The sequence below is a fragment of the Polypterus senegalus genome, chromosome 8 (genome assembly GCF_016835505.1).
Source record: "Polypterus senegalus isolate Bchr_013 chromosome 8, ASM1683550v1, whole genome shotgun sequence".
Classification (NCBI taxonomy): domain Eukaryota; kingdom Metazoa; phylum Chordata; class Cladistia; order Polypteriformes; family Polypteridae; genus Polypterus; species Polypterus senegalus.
In genome coordinates, this window is record NC_053161.1 from 143,074,208 (window position 1) to 143,094,527 (window position 20,320).

At 38.2% G+C, this 20,320-nt stretch overlaps 1 protein-coding gene across 1 annotated transcript in view; it reads right to left on the bottom strand.

Annotated features, from left to right (window-relative positions):
* si:dkey-97m3.1 (fatty acyl-CoA reductase 1) overlaps window positions 1-20,320 on the bottom strand; it is a 295,625-nt gene that overhangs the window by 167,576 nt on the left and 107,729 nt on the right. Inside the window, exon 2 of the mRNA XM_039761871.1 lies at window positions 17,260-17,497. Coding sequence (XP_039617805.1) covers window positions 17,260-17,448 — 189 coding nt within the window. The 5' untranslated portion in view covers window positions 17,449-17,497. The remainder of the gene's footprint in view (window positions 1-17,259; window positions 17,498-20,320) is intronic.

Consider the following 20,320-nt stretch of genomic DNA (forward strand, 5'->3'; position numbering starts at 1 on the left):
TTCCTTGCTGCACTGTAAATGAAATTGTCATGTCTGACACAGCCTCTTAGTTTAAGGTAGATTGCTTGTAGTGCTTAAATTACAAATAAAAGCCAATAAAGCAGAAGTTAAACAACAAGCCTTTGATTCTCCTTTGTGTGGCACTGCACTTCCACTTTCAACCATGGCTCACCCAACACCCCCCTGGCAAAAGCGTACGATACTCCTTTTTATATTACAGTAGACAGAAGCAGCACGTGCCCAGGTAAGTAATGTTAAGCACATGTCATTTTGTCTGCTAGCTTGGCTTCAGTCTGTTTAGATGTTTCACTTGCTCTGGGCCAGTATGTGGCAATGGTATGCAAAGTACAGTAGTCTGCCTTGTCCATATGGTCCAAGGGAACAACTAGGCACGATTTGGTCCAGATCGGTCAAAGTCTGTAGGATTGTGTAGGGAACAGACAGACAGACAGTCCATTTTACAGAGTCTCAGCCTGATGCTCTAAGTTTGAAGTTTGTATTCAAAGTTTAAGAAAATAAAAAGAATGGTGGGGTAAACAGATAAACAAACAGAACTGCTTTAGCAGATCTGTATTTTACAGCATGATTTTCATAATAAACAAAAGGTAGATTGAAGCAAAATTTAAAGCAACTAATTTGATGATAACAACAATAATAATAATAATAAATTTGATATATGACAAGGTACCATTAATAAATAATAAAGATGCTGAAAGATTAGAATATAAATAGATAGATCTGTATTTGTCCCTGTGGGGAATTTGGCTTTTTACAGAGGCTCTTTAAATAAATAAATACATAAATAGGAAGATAAAGTAAGTAAGTACATACTGTAAATAAATAAACATGCACACACACTTTGGTCTGAACAAAGAAAAACATTAAAAAGAAAGAAAACTTCTGACTTGGCAGTCAGTCCTATTGTGGCATTGTGCAGTTGTATTTCTGTTGGTATAATGGAGCCCCATTACTGTTTCTTGACACACTTCTGCTGAATAATTCATTGTCTGCAAGTCCTCAGTGTCAGTGTGTCAGAGAGGATGGGCAGCATTGTTCATAATGGCACTCAGGTTTTTTTTTTGTTTGTTTTTAAACTATCCCGTACGAGTGTATTTGTGGAAAATAAGTAGAGGTTTTAGATGTGAGAGATCCTCACAAAACCGTGAAAACATGTAAAACAGAGAGTAAAGGACGCTAGACATGTTACTCAATGACTGTAACGGATTTTTGTTTTTGTACTTAAAGGAACTGTTTTATTTATGTTATAGACATTTTGAAGGTGTTCTTTTTAAAGCATTGTTTCTTTCTTAAACTGCTTTGATAGTAAACTACCAGCAGTGCCATGCTGGATGGGTGTTTTCTGTGATTACTTCAGTTCTGTGGAGCTTTTCTACATTATCAGTTATGTTGTCGATAGTGATGGCATCCATTATTAACTATGTAAATTGACATTGTCATGATACTTTGCATTATTATTATTACTTTGTATTGTCTTTACTATTATTACTTTGCATTAAGTTTGCGGGGAGTGGTGGTGGCTCTGAGGCTAAGGATTTGCACTTGTAATCAGAAGAGATGCTTCAAGCATTGTTTTAATCTCGTTGTATTTAATGACTTTTTTCTATTAGATTTTAACCTCCACTTCACTTCTGTTTTTATGGGATTATTTATTTATTGAAGGATTCTGAAAGCAATGCACTTTAATTTGGACTTTGTTTTTGATTGTTGTTTTGTTGATTTTAATAAAAGCACTTGGCACTTTTTGCACCATCCGATTGCTCCATTGTAGTGCCTCACTGTCGTGATCATCGGTAACATTACCGACGGTGACGGGTTTAAGGGCTCTCAGAAACGAGATGGGAGCATGCAGTGAACCCGCATCTTCACAGAGTTTACCTCAAAACTGTAATCTCCTCACTTCTTTCATGCGAGAACTCAACTCATGCAAGTTTAGTTTTCTTGGTTGTTTATGGTTAGTTTTTGTATAAATTACAGATTTTTCAAATGTTCATTTTTTTTCCATGTACTTAAAACTCATTAAAAAAAGTGTTTACAGACAGTGGCTCATAAGGCTATAGCGTGAACTCTTGCAATATTAGTTTTCTCTGTTCAAGGTTTTCTCAGTGTTTTTCAATATTTTTACATTTAGTTTACTATTACACTGTGCATTCTATAGTATAATTAACTATTTTTGTGCTTACAAATCTTTTAAAAATATATATTTACATATAATCCTATGGGGGACATTACTTCAGGTCACGACCAAATCGGGTTGTGACCAGAGTTTTGGAACGAATTACGATTGTGACCCGAGGTTCCACTGTAATTTACATCAAAGAATCCCAACAGTAATAATATTAACACACAATAAGAATTATCACAGCTGGTGCCCTCCCTCAACCCATCTTGCCCCATTCTACATAGCCCTATAAAAGAGGATAGCTACACGTTGAGATTAAAGATTGTGAATCAAAACCAGGGAAGAACAAACCCTCTCCTAACTCACAAACACAAAAAGCAGGACCCTAAATGTATGCAGTGTTAACCACCACTCACCAGAGTCCAAATCAGCCACACCAAAACTTGGGCTTTTGCAACACTGGATCCTAGTGACAACATTGATTGTAACCAGAGACTTCAAGATGGATTAGATTAGGAAATGGCACGTCTTCAAGACAGTAAAGGAAAATGCATATTTTGACTTCCAACGAGTGGCTAAAGCTAACTTTGCAATAACTATGTCTACGATGACCATTGTCACATACTTGAGTCAGACAAGTTCCTTACAAAGTCAGGTTTAAGAGTACATTAGGAAATGATGGTGTTTGTGTTGCACGGTCACTGTTGTCTTTTCTGTCTCCATCTTTAGTGTGGCGAAGGTCCCAATCCACAAGTAATGTTATCCTTGCTGACACAGGGATGTCTCTCTTTTGTTCATATATTAAAGAGGAAAGGCTTAGATCATTGAAGACCAATGGGGTCTCTGAACACATTTATTCACCAGGAGTCAATTCCACAAGGAGTCTCTTTTTCCTTTCCAGTTTACCTTTTTAATCATACCTAAGTCAATTAAACATGGATTTCCCATCTGTGACCCTAAAGAATTTTATAATTGGAGTATGTGTACCCATGCGTTTTTGATATGGTCTTCGGGCTGATATCCCCTACCCTAAACCTAACTTTTTGTAATATGTTGTTCTGTTCCTTTTTTTATAAGACTCACAGAAAATAGCATAGATATCCATGTATTTAGAAACTGCAAATCAAAAGTCAATTACTGGAGGACATTTCCAGAATATTTGCAAAATTGTGCATGGAGCATTCAAAGGATAGAATTGGCAGCACGAGCCTTTAGCCAAGCCCATGACACAGTGCTTATGAGGAGTGATTGACAGATGTGGTTTATTTGTACTCATTACATGTCCAAAGGTCTTAATAAGTATGAAGGGAAAGTGTAAGGTCAGTTTTGATCCCAAGTTTTGTAACCACTGAAGTTAAAAAAGTAATTGGGAATACCCACAAGAATTACTTCAGATATGCTGCTGTTCATCAAAAAGTAATTGACACTCAGCTAGGTCTGGATGCCGCAAAAACATTAAATACCTTGAGGAAGTGTAATGTTAGTGCTGGAAGAAGTCTGAAGATAAATTTGTGTGTCTTCAGCATTGCAATGAAAGGACATATAATGCTGACGTAGGATTTTTCCCATGGGATAAAAATAGATCAATGCAAGACTTGCCCAAGTACTGACCTGAATGGATCTCCGCAGGAGACAAGGTTGAGATCTGATTTGTGTTTCCCCGAGGACAACATACTATTCTGCATCCAGTGAGGAAACCAGACAACCAATCCAAAGCAATACTGGACACTCCAACATCTTTAAAATATCAAATCAACTAAAATGTCACGATTCAGAGAATCAAAAGCAGCATTTAATAGTTAATAGTATTATTTAATGTTGGTACTATGACATACTTGGAAACAAGAATTTAGAACTTTGCACAACTCAATAATATCTAATCAGGATGGCAGATGCAGAGCAACAACCTTCTCAAGCACTTTATATATGAAGGGAAGATTAAAAGCAGGACAATAATAAACAATACTGCAGGATTAAGATTGGAGTTTTATAGAATTGCCTTTATAGCAATGACCTGAAAGAAAGTGGGAACTTGACCAGTAGTAATAAACATATCAACGACAGTTGGACATACAAGTTGCATCATAGACGTAGCCAGCAGAAGAGATCATCCTGGAAATGACTGGAGTAAGCTCTGCCTCAGTGACCCCAGCCACAAGAAAAGGCTGCAGTAGTGTAAAATATAGCAGGACTGGAGTTAAGCTGAATGCGGACTACAGGCTTTACGTGCTCTCTGAAGAAAACACGAGGAAACCAAGGTTGCCAGTTCATTAGGCTAGATCAATTAAATAATCATGCAAAATAAATGGGTAGGGTTTGTAGTTATTAGTATTCATAAACGCACAATAATAACCGGGGCTAGCCTTTTTCACACTAGCAGGGCAGAATTGCTGATGATACTTAAAAGCCTGCAAATGTAGAGTTAGCTCCGTCTTCCTCTACTTGCAGATTTGAGTTCAGTGAACAATGTCAAATACTGACAGTAGGTATCATCTCTGGGGTCAACCTGTTAACCCAGTTCAATAAAAATATGGTACAAGAGGAAGTCTATTATTCTTTTTTATTCTAATGGTAATGCCAGGCAGGGAAGTGAATATGACACACAAGGAAAGAGCAGCATAAATGATGTTCATGTTACAGAAGGTTATAAAGTTTTAGCTGGTAGCTAACAATGGAGTAAATTAAACATTTAACTGCACCAAACTATAGTCTGAGTTTAAGTAACAACGATGCCACCAGTTATTATAAGGGTCTTTGTATGTCCCTACTTACTTGCGGCACTATTCACATGTGAAATGAGCATGATATAATGAATAGATAAGCATCTCAACTGGGATGAAGAATACCACCTTACCCAGGCCATAATGGAAGGAAGGCATGGATGGAGGTACATACCAGTCGAGATGATGTCTGTTTCTAATCACAGTCAAGGACAATGACTATGGGATGGACTGGAGGAGTTTGTCTATCAAGGACAAAGCAACCCCCCAGTATGATACATGGCAGTGGTCCTGGACATCAGCATGGTTGCATGAAACCTGTAGTTCAGAAGAGCAGCCCTGTTGGAGTCTCTGGGTGCCGCCAGAGGGTGCTGTTAGCAGAAGACCTCCTTGTTTTAGTGAGCTTCCACATAACCAGGACGTGCTTCTGCCATGCAACGCTATTGCACCAGAAGTACTCCAAGGTCCAACTTTAAAGTTGTTGCCTCACCTTGATCAGGAAGTCAGAGTCGGGAGGAAGTGGACAATACTCACCTGAGTAGAAGGAGAGGGAAAAGAGCTGTGAATTTTTTGTATTTGTGTTATTGTGGCTGTGCCTACTGGAGAAGATAGTGTGTTATCAATAAAAGAACTTTTGTTTGAAATAGGAATTGTGTCAGGGCCGATTGGGTCAGGGGCTCAGTGATCCATTCTTATGGTCACACTATTTAGAAATGTGAACTTTATAAGCTCACCGGCAAGTGTGCAACTAAAGGTATCTACATGAACATTAAAATCACCTAATATAATAAGAAGATCTTACAAGTGGGACAAAAACAAAAAAACAAAGCACATTTTAAAACCCTGAAAGTATTAAGGTAGTATTGGCCAGAGTATAATAATCTGTGGCTAAGAGCTTTGCTTTTTGAAGCCATGGACTGAAATTAAAGAGAAACTGGAATTTGCAGAACACTTTTATTAGTTCACAAGTTTTTTGTGTAAAACACAAGGTGCTCCTCTCCTCATCCGAAGGTCCATGCAAGCACATCATATTTATAACCAGGAGAAACTACTTCCCTCATAGGAAAATAACTAACAGTCTAAAAAGTCAATACTGTGGTCAGAAGTAAAGGACTGAGTACTAAATAAAGTAAATTTACAGGCTTCTAAAGCCTGAGAGTATGGCTTGTGTATTTGAAGATTTAAAAAAACTGCACAAGGAAACACTAAAACAAGAAGGAATTCAGATTTTCTCCAACTAGCTGTATGAAGAATTATAATTGCAAATGCAAAGTTCATTAAGTAATTTACTTTAGCAATCTGTGAAATGTGCTTTGCTGTAAAGCATCAAAATATCATGGTAGAAGATCTGGCTCAAGGAATGTTTGATCAGATGTTAAGAAAATAAAGTCTCAACTTAGCACCATATTTATCATTAACATTCCAGCTGTGACCCACACTTAACAAGTAGGCACAATAGCTTTCATTAACTTGTTTCTTATTAAAAAAATATATTTACACACACACATTATTTACATAAAAACTGCTCAAAAAAATTAAAGGAACACTTTGAAAACGCATCCAAAAAAAAAAAATCATGCTGGATGTCTATACTAACACTGGGTAATGTGTTAGGAATGAAAGGATGCCACATCGTTTGATAGAAATGAAAATTATCAACCTATAGAGGGCTGAATTCAAAGACACCAAGATATACATACATACATACATATACATACTGTATATTCATCTTTTTTACGAAGGCTAGATATGCCTCTAGAGAGGCTTATCAATGCCTAACATGTTGGGATTTTTAGAGGAAGTGAAGAATAAACTGAATTAAATCAAACTGAGTGTTACAAGAAAGCCATAACAGCATCAGAAAATGTATTCAGACATTCCTCTTCCCTGTAGCCCCTAAAAATTTTGAAATTAAGGACTCTTGAAGCCAGCAGTAATACTTTATCCTTAAAAAGTAAAGATTACATTATTAAAATGTACAGGCTCTTGCTCATTTATTTCCTCAATTTTCCATTTTCTCACCAACTTTTTTTTCTGGGTGTGAACTTTTTTTTCTCCTGCAAATCACAATGCATTCAGTCCTCCTTGATGTACTGATATTTTTGATAGTTAAAGGGAAAAGCTATTCTGACACAAGCACTTCCTTCCCATTCTGACTGAGGGTTGACTCACTGAAAGTTACATTACAAGTTTGGTTTGTTATTCCGGTGCCAATTTAAAGAGAGTTGAAGCGAGGGTGTGTCAAAGGGCTTGGAATGCCTTGTGGGTGGTTAAAAGGCACTTTGACCCAAGACACAATTTTTCCTAACAGTTTTTTTTTTCTATGGCATTTTTACAAATTTAAGTTGGTTCAAGAATGCAGAACTGAATGGCTACTGAAGAAAGCTCATACTGCAATGGCATAGCCAATTGAAGTCTTTGTATACACGTTTTTCTGTAAACTTTTGATACGTTCAGACTGTACCAGAATTATTTGCATAAAGGAATAAAACAAAAACAAGTAAAAAAAGTAAATTGCATTGGTTAATATCTACATTATATAATGTCTAGCAGGTTTAACACTACAATGTGTATGATGAACAGTTCTGGATTTTTTGGTGACTTTCTCTGAGTCGAATGGTAACCTGGAGTCCATGTGCTGTGAAGCAGCAATGCTACTTGCTTGACCATTTTGACAGAATTAATGTAATGAAGTAGAAGGAAAAGCAACTAAAATGACAAATAGTTCCTATATTCCAATGTCTGATTTATATAGTACTCTTCTTTTACAGTTGCTAAGACTCGCAATAAAAATCATCATAACGGGTACATGCAAGTTCAAATATAACATGAACAAGTCCAAACAAAAGGATGTATTTTTAACTGATTGATCAGTGATATTAGTATGACTTAAGATCAAGATTGATAAAGATTGGGACAGTGTTCTGGCTAAGCCATTTAAATTAACAAAATGTAAAGCAGAGATCATAATAATTCTTTTGAATCTGGTTATCTGAAAGGCACATATCTGTGTCACAATACTTAAAACCCAGGCTATCACTCTTGTGCTCATTCAGCAACAGAAGACTGCTGGGAGAATATCAGATGATAAGCAGCTGACAATCTCAACATGGTTGACAAACTGTTGGTAGTTTATATCATAATTGGTTTCAGTAGGATACTTTTCTCATGACTGTGGCATATGCAATTGAAATTAAAAGCTAATGCGTTTGTGTTTTCAGATGGGGCATAGGTACTGTGGGAGAGTAGCTCCAGAGGCATTTATGGAGTTGGGCGACCCAACATCTCCTTGCGCACGTGTGAGATTGACCCATTCCTTCATTAGGACTGAAGCCATGATTGCTGCACCTGCTTCCCACAGGTTTTTAAAAGAGAACCAAGGCCTGTGAAGGAAACAACAAAGGAAGAGATGGAATGAGAGAACCATGAGTGAGTGCAGAATCAGATGCCTGAGCCAGCTAGAGAGAGAAGGGGCAGAGTGGCCAGTAGCTCCATGGAAGAGTGAACGACTGGTGCACTAGGGGGTTGATTGTTACCCATTGATTTAATGGAGGACCAGGCATGATTGTGGTGGAGTCCTCCTTAGGGATCTAAAGGATGCCAGAAGAGAATGAGGGAAGACCGGAGGATAGCTGGCTCTGAACGGTCTGGCAGATGCCGAAGGTGGCAGCCAAGACGAGTGTTGGAAGGGAGGACCACCGGCTGAGCAAGCCATTTGAGTAAGCTGGGGTGACAGGAGAGAGGAAGTGGTGCTGGTCTTGTTGTGGCAGAAACAAGCTGCTCAAAGAAGGCACATGGAGGCTCAGGAAGGCAGTAGAATCAAGCTTTATTGCATGATGCATACACAGTCTTAATTCAAATTATATGATAAATCAGAAAATTCAGCAAGCTTACATTTATTACAATTCTTATCACTTATGCAAAATACTCTCCTCCTTCTAGTTCTTCCCATCATTTCCTAAACGTCCATCACTTGACTGAAACTGCCATCATTACTTCATACCCTGTGCAGGTGTCCGAAACTTATTAATTGATCAAGGACTCAACTTAAGTTGAAACCAGGAGGACCCAAATATGAGATACTGTGCTGTTCAAATGAAAGTTACTTGACGTCCAAGCATTGCTCAAGGTTGAAGTTTTAAGCAGCTGCATGTCTAAAACAATGGTCTGCTTTAGCCCTCTCAAAGTACAGAGTGTCCTTGACTAAAGTTTTTAAGCATAGCAGCAAGATATTGGTGGTTTAAGATTAAAATAATAAAATAGGCAGATGCAGGTTTTTATGATTTAACCCATACTACACTAGTGTGCATTAGGATATAATACTTATTTTCATATATGCTTAGGATTCTGTTTGAATATATTCAAATCATCAACTTTAAGGAGAAGAGTAATGACCCAACAACTGTGTTGTATTTATTCCGGTTTTATCTTTGGATTTTTTTATTGAATTTTAACTCACAGAATGTCACCGATTTTATGGTTTGTTTATTTATTTGAAGATCTTTTTGCACTGCACTTTGGACACTTCTATTTGGTTATTAACAAAAACAGTGAATCATTTGCACTAACCTCTTTCTGAATGTGTGTGTCTCGATTTTTCTGGGTCATCCTCGGGTACATTATCTTTGGTACTGGGTTCAAGAGGCTACTGGAAGCAACCAGGGATGGCGGAGTCTACCCGGACTGTCACAGTTCCACCTTGAAGTGATTGGAACAATCTACATATTTTTATGGGGTTTTGACACCCAAAGAATTTATTTTACAATCGAAGATGTCAAAGAAAGTTTATTAGTTTAATTTATGCCACAACGCAAATTTTGCTATTTTGTGAGTGTTAGGATTTTGTGGTATTAGCATTGGTGGTTGTCATGATGATGTGTCCAGGAATTCTTCAGGACTGCACGGCATGCAACGTCATTGGCACGACCATATAGAAAGGTCGGCACATAAATTACGTAGTATCCAAGACTGGGTGAAAACTGCATTATTCTGGTGACTGTTTCTTCATCGTATTTACCTCCTTTGTTTGATGAAAGACAGAATTGACTGCAGTTAGTGATCCTCGCATGACTCTACTTTATGCCTTTTTGTCTTTCTCCTGGTGCCATCCATTCTGATAAGGCAGAACAGTTTAAAAACACAGTTTGTGACAGGGCTGGGTAAGGATGCAACCTTTGTGCCTATGCTTCTACACACTGCACAGTATGTCAGTCTGTGATTGCTGGCTGTTGAAATTGCATTAGACATATTCCAGCACAAAATCCATGGCTTCAGAGAGAAAAGGGCTCCTTTGTACCCCATTGTTCTGCCGAAGGATAAAGATGACGTGTATATGTACTGAGAGATGGGAGCAGAATGTGTAATTTTGCACTTCTTTGATTTGCTTCAGGTAAGCATTCTTTCTTATGTGTCATCCAGCATTGCATATCAAGTTAATTCACTTTAACTGGGAAAGTATTAATGAAAAACTGCACACAAGGAACTCTGCTGACTGCCAATGACTTGATCACAGTTCATCATATGATAGGCAGCAAGCTACTGTAATAAACAAAGTCACATTGCATAACATGCAGATATGTTGCTCAGCACCAGTGGCAAAAAGTGCAAAATCAATAAGATGGTATGAATTTGGCCTAACATCCCAATTTCCGACCGCAACATTTGGAACAAAGAATCTCTTCCCATGCTACACTGCCTCATCTGATCAAATCAGCAGTTTCCTTTGCTATGTGCTGCATTTTCCACAGAGGATGCCATATGCCTTGCATTTCATACCATAGCGGCACATCAGGAAAATAAAAACTGCTATGCCAGAGTCCTGTTTAGAAACTACAGCTCAGAATGTACCGTAATACTGTTGGACCAGCAAATATGACTACCAAACTCATCAATTTAGGATATTGTCTCATCATCTGCACCTGGATTTTTGGCTATCTAACCATCAGACCTCAGCATGTAAGGATTGGTAGCTTCACATCATTTGTGCTGAACCCTCAACACAGACAGTTCACAGGGGAGTTTGCGGAGTTTCCTCCTGTATTCCTTATTCACCTATGACTGTGTGGACAGACATGGCTTCAACTCCATTACTACATTTTCTGATTATACCAACATCATAGCCCTGATCACCAACAAAAATGAAACAGCTTACAGAGGAAAGGTCAACCTGGTAACTTAACGGGCTTATGACAACAACCTGATTCTTAATGTCAGCAAAACCAAGGAGCTGGTCATAAATTTAAGGAATCAGAAGGCAGATCACACTGAAGTCTACAGTGAAAACAATGAGGTTGAGAGGATGAGCAACTTTAAGTTTCTTCCAGTGACCATCATTGATGAACTGACAACACAACATATTTCACATCTTGTCAAATAGGCTCACCACTGCCTTTACGTCTACATCTGAGGACAGTTTGCATTTCCACAACTGTTCTCACAAACTGTTACAGGTTCACAGTAAATTCTGTCCTCAGTAGCTGCATCACATCCTGGTATGTCACCCAGTCAGCGATAAAGCACTACAGAGGTGGTTAAGGCAGCACAAGCGGGTGTTTTGGACCTTGCAAACACAAGAAGGTCTTGTCTGTCTGATTATCTTGTGCTTTATATACCCAGGAAAGAATAAAAAAATAAAAGAGGAAAGGGCAGATATTGTGGCTGAAAATGCCGTACCTGGAAACCATTCATATAGCACTGGCATGGTCAGGCAGCACATTACTGGCTGTTAGGAATGGGGTGAGCTTGCGACACTTTGGAAATGTGAAACTGCCCTGGAAAGTCGTCATGGAACTGTGTAGTCTGCCATTCTCTGTGATTCTTAGTTTCTAATTTGACATCCTTAAGTGATAAGATCAGCAGTCATGAAGTTATGTAATGTGACGGCAGCTTAAGAAGCAATAAAAAAAATCAATTGCTACAATTTGGGATAAATTCATGTATTTAGACAGCTTTCATTCTTTCAATCACCCTTAAGGCAAAAATTCTTACAAATTACAGTAATAAGAAAGTCCATTTATTATTTCCTTCATGGTATACCAGTAAAATACGTGTGTAAGTAAAGTCTGAAAGTAGGTTGCTTGACTACAAAAAATTATTGCAATATGTAATATCTACAACTCTGCCCAAATTTCAGTTTTTTTTAATTCTAGGTATGAAACCAGGCTGTTTTGATAGGAATGGAGTTATTATTTTATGCAAATCACCCATTCAAATCTAAAAAAATGCGATGTTGCACCAAAATGTTGGAACATTCTCAATAGTTTTACATTTTTGCTTTGTACAGAAACAGGGAAAAAATATATATATATATATGATATATATATATATATACATACACACACACACATATATATATATACACACTGTATATATACTATATATATACACATACACACACACATACTGTACATACATATACATATTTAAATGTGTGTGTGTGACTTTAGAAAAAAGACGCTAAATGTGTGTGTGTGTGAAGCTTATATTTATATATACATACATACATACATGCACATCAATGACAAACTGCACTTTAATTTAAATAGTGACATCCTTCACATCTTTTGTAACTCTGTGATGGCCACTGCGATTTTCTAAGGTGTGGTGGGCTGGGCTGGTAACATCACTTCAAGAGAGGCCCACCGAATCAACAAGATGATTAAGTGAGCAAGTTCAATGCCGGGCTCCCTGGAGGTCATAGTGAGGGCAAGAATTAAAACAAAACTGAATGCCATTAGGAACAAAGCGTCACAGCCTCACTTTGACACATCAACACTGAGGACTTTTAGCCAATGAATTATTCAGTAGAAGTGTGTCAAGAAATACAATGGGGGCTCCTTTATACCAACAGCAATATGCCTGCATAATGCCTCACTGGGACTGCTCTCTTACCACTATACACCTTTTTTCAGCTTTTTTGTAATTCTTGTGTCTTTGAATTATTATCTATTACTTATTTTTTGTTAAAATATCTTTAAAGATTTTGACATTAATTTATTCAAAAAAATGCAAAACTCAGGGCTTTGTCCTTTTTAATTTTGCTGAACAGATGTAAAAGTTTAGTAAAGGGTTACCTCATCTTTATCAAAACTCATCCATAAATATTTTAATTCATTTAATTAGGAGGGCTATGAAAATAAGAAAAGCATTAAAAAGTTGGAGCTCCAGTGCCTTGCACCTTAATAGAATAATCGGATGCTTTGCTTTTTTCTAATGCATACAAACAATACCCTGTTACAATATCAAATCTAGCTTATCAAGAAGCTATTTTTTTTCCATAATAAAGCCTCATCTGACCTCTGGGGTAGCTTTAGGAGAAAGAAGCAAATCCTTAGACTAGAAGAGCCACATGTCTGCCTGCACTCTCCATCGCAATGATATTATTGCAATATTACAATTCTTGCACATCTTGCTTGTTACTTGAACCTTTTGTAATTTTATTTTATGTGAACTTTATTATTGAACTTTATATTTGATGACATCTTCACGTAGCTATATTGTTCAAAGGGTTTTGACGTGGTGCCGTTCCGTGTTCATTTTCATGACTATCAACATGCAGTTTTGTTTATACTGTAGCTGTTATGACTGTTGCCTGTTCAGTAACACACAAAAGCTTTGGGAGGCATATTACCATCATGTCCTCTTTATATAAGATGGAGACATCATGGTTCTGGAACCCTTGCACTGGATATCCTACTTTATTCTACCATTCATTGTTAAATCAGTGAATGGTAAATGTGCTTTCAAGAAGACTTTAATGTTAGGACTTTTAAATGCTATGTTTTAGGTCTTTGTTACTTGTTCATGCATTTTGGATTTGGTCGTTTGATTCCTGCTAGTATACTTTTTTTGCATTTCCTGATCACATTCTCTCATTTTCCAAGACACACTCTTCTCAAAGTTGTCCCTAACTCACATAAAGGATTTCTCTCTAAATTGACTCTAGAACAAAAGGCACTCCTATCATTTCGGGGGCAGTCTAGCAAACTGGAAGTAGGCTGGACACTCTGCCTGTCAGAGAAGCTGAGAGATTACAGCACAGAGTACAAGAGGTGACCAAAATGTTCACGGGGAAGATGATCAGAAGGCAACTGACTGTTGGTTACATGCTTTTCTTGTTTGCAACTCCTAGCAATAAGAAAGAATCTGGGAGGTGACCCAAATCTTTACTTAAGCATGGGAAACGTGTTATAGAAATAAAATGTAGTATACTTATTATTATTACTTTAGTTCATTTACTATAAATTATATAAATGCACATATTCACATACATGTACACACATATGTACAATATGTACACGTCTGCACTTAAAGAAGATTAAGCCTGGTTTCTAAACATATCATTATAAAAGTCACTGCCCCAACCCACCCCCCAAATGCTGTAAGGTGGAAATGTTACCTGCTGTTAGGCTGAGCCACCTTTGAATAGTCACTTCTGGACAAACAACTTGTCAGGGCTACATTTTCCCTTCTTTAATGACTGTGATCTCCATTACAAACTTATCAGTAGTAGTTTTGTCATGTACACTGGACAACTTAACTGTATGCTGTTAGAGGTTCAAATAAAGTACACGTTTGCCTTCTTTTCCCATATTATGTACAGGTATGAATGGTCACAATCCAGAACTGATAATCGGAGGCTTTATTAGTGCTTTGCTCAGTTTTCTAAGCCACTAGATTGTAGGGTATAATAACCTTGTAAATAAACTGAGTAGGACAACCAATCTAGGTCTGCCAATATACAACTTTATGGAACAGGGAACTGGCTGAAGCACGTGGTGCCACGAGGAGAAGTTACTCAAGGGCATCACTGACATTTAGAAAAGTTAACGGGTAACCGAAAAGTTATCATGACTCTGGGCCTCAAAGACTCTTCTGGCCAGTTCCCTATTGAGCTGGGTGGCAGCTGGTGGACAGAAGCTCAATTGGCTGTAGGAAAGAAAAAAGGGATTCATTTGATCTAAAATGTAATAATAATTCTTTACATTTATAATGCACTGTTCTCATTGCACAAAGTTTACATAGAGTGTGGGTAGCCACTTCAACATCCACCAATCCAACTGGATAATGCAACGACAGCTGTTTTGCACCAGTACGTTCACCACACAGCAGCTATTAGGTGGTGAAGGGGTAAAAGAGATAATTAGCCAATAAGGAACATGGGATGACTAAGTAGCCATGTCTTAGACAACTTAGAAAGAACATTGGGATACTCTTTTTATAGGATGCCCTGTGATTTTTAATGACTACAGCAAGTCAGGACCTCGTCTTTATATCTTGTCCGAAGGATGGTGACAATTTTTACAACACAGTTTCCCCATCACTGTACTGGGGCATTAGGATCCACACACAGGCCACAAAGTAAGCATTCTCAGTGGTCTCACCATCACCATTTCCAGCAGAAAGTCAAGCTTTACCTAAATGGTCTCCCATTGAAGTACTGACCGGGCCCAAACATGCTTAGCTTCAGGTGGACACATGTGGTATAGCAGCTGGGTTCATTCACTTATCCATCCAGCAATCCATTATCCAACCCACTATATCCTATCTACATTGTCACGGGGGTCTGCTGGAGCCAATCCCAGCCAACACAGGGCGCAAGGCAGGAAACAAACCCCGGGCAGGGTGCCAGCCCACCGCAGTCATTACTTTATTCTTTTTTAATAATTTGTCACAAAATCTATTTTCCAAATTATACTTTGGCCTTCTAGGTTATTACTTGGTTTACACTCCAGTGCAACTAAAGCCCACAACTTTTACTCTTATTCTCAGCTGAAATATCATTTGAGACCACCTTCTCTTACATTTCTGAACACAACTATAACTTTTCTATTAAAATGAAACACTTCCTTCTTTTTTCTCCATTTATCTTTTTTCATTTATTAATTTATCTATTTACTTATTTTTACTAGCTTAAAGTTTTACTCTGCTGGCCTAGCTCTCTTTCTTAGAGGTGGTTTGATATGTTTCAAACCCATTTTGTAAAACTTGATTTGTTCATATGGAATATTATTTGATTTAAATGAAATCAATAAAATAAAAAAAAAAGAAATTCTTCATTTTAATACATCCTTGTTTATCATGGCACTGGACAATGACATCAGACTCTGTATATATGTCAATACTATTACTGCTTATTGAAACAATGACAACTTAAGCGTTCTCAGTTACTTTAACCCACTATTATAAATAACTATTGGTTTCCTTCTAATCAAACTAATTTGCCTTAAATTTTGAAAAATAATAAAAAACAATTTTCTGTCACAACTCTCCTAAATTAAGCTCAAGTGTGGAGCCATTGGAACAATTTAACCATAGAGTTAGACTTTAAGCTAAAATTATATATTTTTGCCTTCTTTTCCTGATCACATACACGTATGAGAGGTCACAGCTCAGCAGTGCTTCAGGATGTTAAAAAGAATCTGAGCTCCTTTAGTACCTGGCACTGATAAAGTCAGCCATAAAATCAAAATTCGTTAGAGAGCTCTCAGTAGTCCATGTTTGAATTATTTCTTCTTCCTTCGGCTGCTCCTGTTAGGGGTCACCACAGCGGATCATCTTCTTCCATATCATTCTGTCCTCTGCATCTTGTTCTGTTACACTCATTACCTGCATGTCTTCTCTCACCACATCCATAAACCTTCGCTTAGGCCTTCCTCTTTTTCTCTTTCCTGGCAGTTCTATCTTTATCATCCTTTTCCCAATATACCCAGCATCTCTCCTCTGCACATGTCCAAAGCAATGCAATCTCACCTCTCTGACTTTGTCTCCCGACCGTCCAACTTGAGCTGACCCTCTAATGCACTCATTTTTAATCCTATCCATCCTCGTCACACTCAATGCAAATCTTAATATCTTTAACTCTGCCAGCTCCAGCTCTGTCTCCTGCTTTCTGGTCAGTGCCACCGTCTCCAACCCATATAACATAGCTGGTCTCACTACCGTCCTGTAGACCTTCCCTTTCACACTTGCTGATACCCGTCTGTCACAAATCACTCCTGACAGTCTTCTCCACCCTGCCTGCACTCTCTTTTTCACATGTCTTCCATAATCCCCATTACTCAGTACTGTTGATCCCAAGTATTTAAACGGATCCACCGTCACCAACTCTACTCCCTGCATCCTCACCATTCCACTGACCTCCCTCCCATTTATACACATGTATTCTGTATTGTTCCTACTGGCCTTCATTCCTCTCCTCTCTAGAGCATATCTCCACCTCTCCAGGGTCTCCTCGACCTGCTCACTACTCTTGCTACACATTACAATGTCATTTGACTTATTTCTAAAAACAAAATTTCAGACAAATATCATAAAATGACGTTCGGACAAGTATTGCATATTTATTTGTTTATTTGACACAGCATTACTCAAAGCAAGAGTAAATGTTATGATTCTTACCTTGCACTTCATCATGTCATCCACCCGCTCCTGCATAGACATGCCCGCCTTTGGCCTCACAAGGATGTAGATGGCATTCACGTCAGGACAGGAACGCAGAAGCTTCTCCACCAGCACCTTGCCCATGAAGCCAGTGGCTCCAGTAATGAGCACATTTTTTCCTGCATAGTAAGCTGCGATAGATGCCATGATGTTCAGTAACTCTGTTGTTTTGCTTCCAGCTTTGCTCTGATGGCACCTATTTAAAAAATAAAATCAAATGTAATAACTTGGCAGAACAATCTTTACTTGCCCACTTCTCTAAAATGCACATAGTACCTTTAGTTCTTACCAGGTATTCTCACCCAAACAAAACAAACACAATCCTTGACAATGCAGAAATACAAGTTCAAGCAACAAAGTACTCATTCACACATTGGCAGTGTAAAAGTCACAAAGTCATCATTCCTCAAAAAAGTGGCCCTGATATGCACAATATTTGGTCAAACATTGCCCAAGTTTTTCAAAATTTTGTAAAAAAAATGTTTTCAGTGTGATAACAAGCTATGCTTTCATCATTTCCTTTATTTCATGGCCACCAACTTCCTTAAAGCATCTTTCAAAGGTCTGTACAAATGGATAGCCTGATGGCATAACTAAAAACTTCACAGCATTCAAGGATTTGCGGAACACATGCTTGAGGGCTTCAAACGTCTGGTGAACACCGTGTGCATAGCATCGTCATAAAATAGAACACCATGTGACAAGCATCACTCTTGTCAGTTCAGCATTTTGGTCACAGCTGGATACCATAAATGAAGAGGATAAATGCTACATTGTAATAAACTACACACACATTTTCTGTTATGTAACTGACTTAGCTGATGAGTACCTCAATTTCCCTCCGTCACCTATAAAAAATGTGATGCAATTGTAACTACTGCTGCTGTCTCATGGATCCTGCACCCAGTTCTTACTAGAGTGGAGTCTGCTGCATCTACTTGGGTTTTCCTTGAAATGTGCAGGTTAGGTTAAATCGGAGACTCTATATTGGTCCTTTATGGGTGTGTGCATGAGTAAACCCTGTAATTTGCTGGTACATCCTCCAGGATTGTTTCCTGCTATGCCATAATTGTTGCCAAAATAGGCTGTGGCCCACCTGTGATGCCCTGGTTGCCCATAGCTAACATACTCTATTGAACCTGAGATATTGATAGTCAAGAAATCGAGTATGGACTGGGCAATGGCGACACATAACACAGCAAAGGCAGATGAAAATATGCAGAAGTGTTTTTTATTTGGTCAAAGTGCAAAAAGTGCACTGAGATATTTTCCAATAAATAAATAAATAATTCTCAATAAAATCTGTCCTCTTTAAGAGGTTCAAATTCAATTAAATAAACATTCCAATAAACAGGTTAAATTCGAAGGTTGAAAATACTGGATCTGACCTGCCTTCTAAAACGGATACCTCCTCAGCTCACCCTTTTCAGGCAAAGACAACCTTTGAAATCCGGCTCACGTTCCCACGGGCATTGGTGGCTTGGTTAATTACAGACCCATGCTGTGCCAGTTCCATCATCTACAAGGAAGGCTGCTCCACCATATTACAATGTGTATCTATGCCTGCTTGGAGCCTAAAAATCACATGCACTGCCATGAACCCCAAATGCATTTTACCACACCTCCCTAAAAACCCTCAATTGGAATAAGTGGGTTTGTGAAGGTTATATTTACTTCAAAGTGATTAAACCCTTCATTATTGGGAGCCATATAGGGACTCCCCATTATAGGGGCTCTCTATGCCAATAAAGAACAGAAACAGACTATATGATGAGCCGGAGATGAAGGCACAGTCAGTCACCTGGATACTAAAACATTCCAAGCTACAGATTAGAAAGGACTAGTCCGTTTTTTATAACATTGCTAGCCTGACTGAATTAAAGGAATTTAAACATAAGTACACACAAGGTGCACTTGAAATGGGTTGATCAAAGAGCAAAATGGCTGTGAGGGATAACCGGATTTTTTTCAGTAGGAATTCTTTTTCAGAAACACATTCCAATTTAGATTAAGCCAAACTCATTTACCTCATAACCTCCATGAATGAATGCAGCTGACCCAATAAGTTGACATAAAGAACACAATGCAAAGATAGACAGACAGATATGAAAGGAACTACACAATGGAAATAGTTCAGATAGATATATTTACAGTATTGAATGCTGTATATTATCTGTTTCCTGAATCTGTTTCCCACTCGGCCTATTTTTGTAATTGGCAGAACTGGTGGTGCTATGTGAACTTCATGGAGAACATACCTAACCAATCTGAAGCAAGCAAGTGACCCGCCATAATTTATATGAACTATGAATGGAAATGAGGCTGCCCACAAGAAAATTAAATAGGCTTGGACATGTAAACTCAGCCTAGAGCAAAGGCCATTTTAAACTAAAGTGAGATAAAGTGTTAATCACATGATACTCACATCAGTGTACTTTGTATTGAAATGCGGTTATAATCAGCCTTTTGTGAATCTTTTTGTGAATTTCCCGATATTGAAATATATATACAGTAATACCGCACTTAATTAGGTATTCTAGAACTTTAATGTGTTATAAGAAACTTTGTTGTCAGGAGTAGTTGCACAGCAGTAGGAACTACAGGTACATATTGTAATGGCCTAGATGGGGTTTACCGTGGTTGTCGCCAACTGCCTTGATATGCCAAGGCTTCTTTCATGTAGGTCCACAAACTCTTATCAACCTGGTCACCCTCATGCTGACACTGCCAGCTTCAGATCACAACACTCAGAGTCAGAAGCAACACCTTCTGCCTCACTTTCCCCAACTCTGTGAGCTGAACCATGCCTGGATCACTAAACTGTGTTGGCGTCCATGCTCCCAGGAGAATGGATTTTAACAGTGCTCTGTATCAGTGCCCCCTCTTCAATGATCCACATCAGCTAATTTTAGTGGACGTGTACTAACCCCAGTGATTAAGCATTTCTTATGTGTAGCTTCTATTTTCTTTACAATCTTAACATTTAGCTTTTAAAGACATTTCTTTATGTTTTCATGAC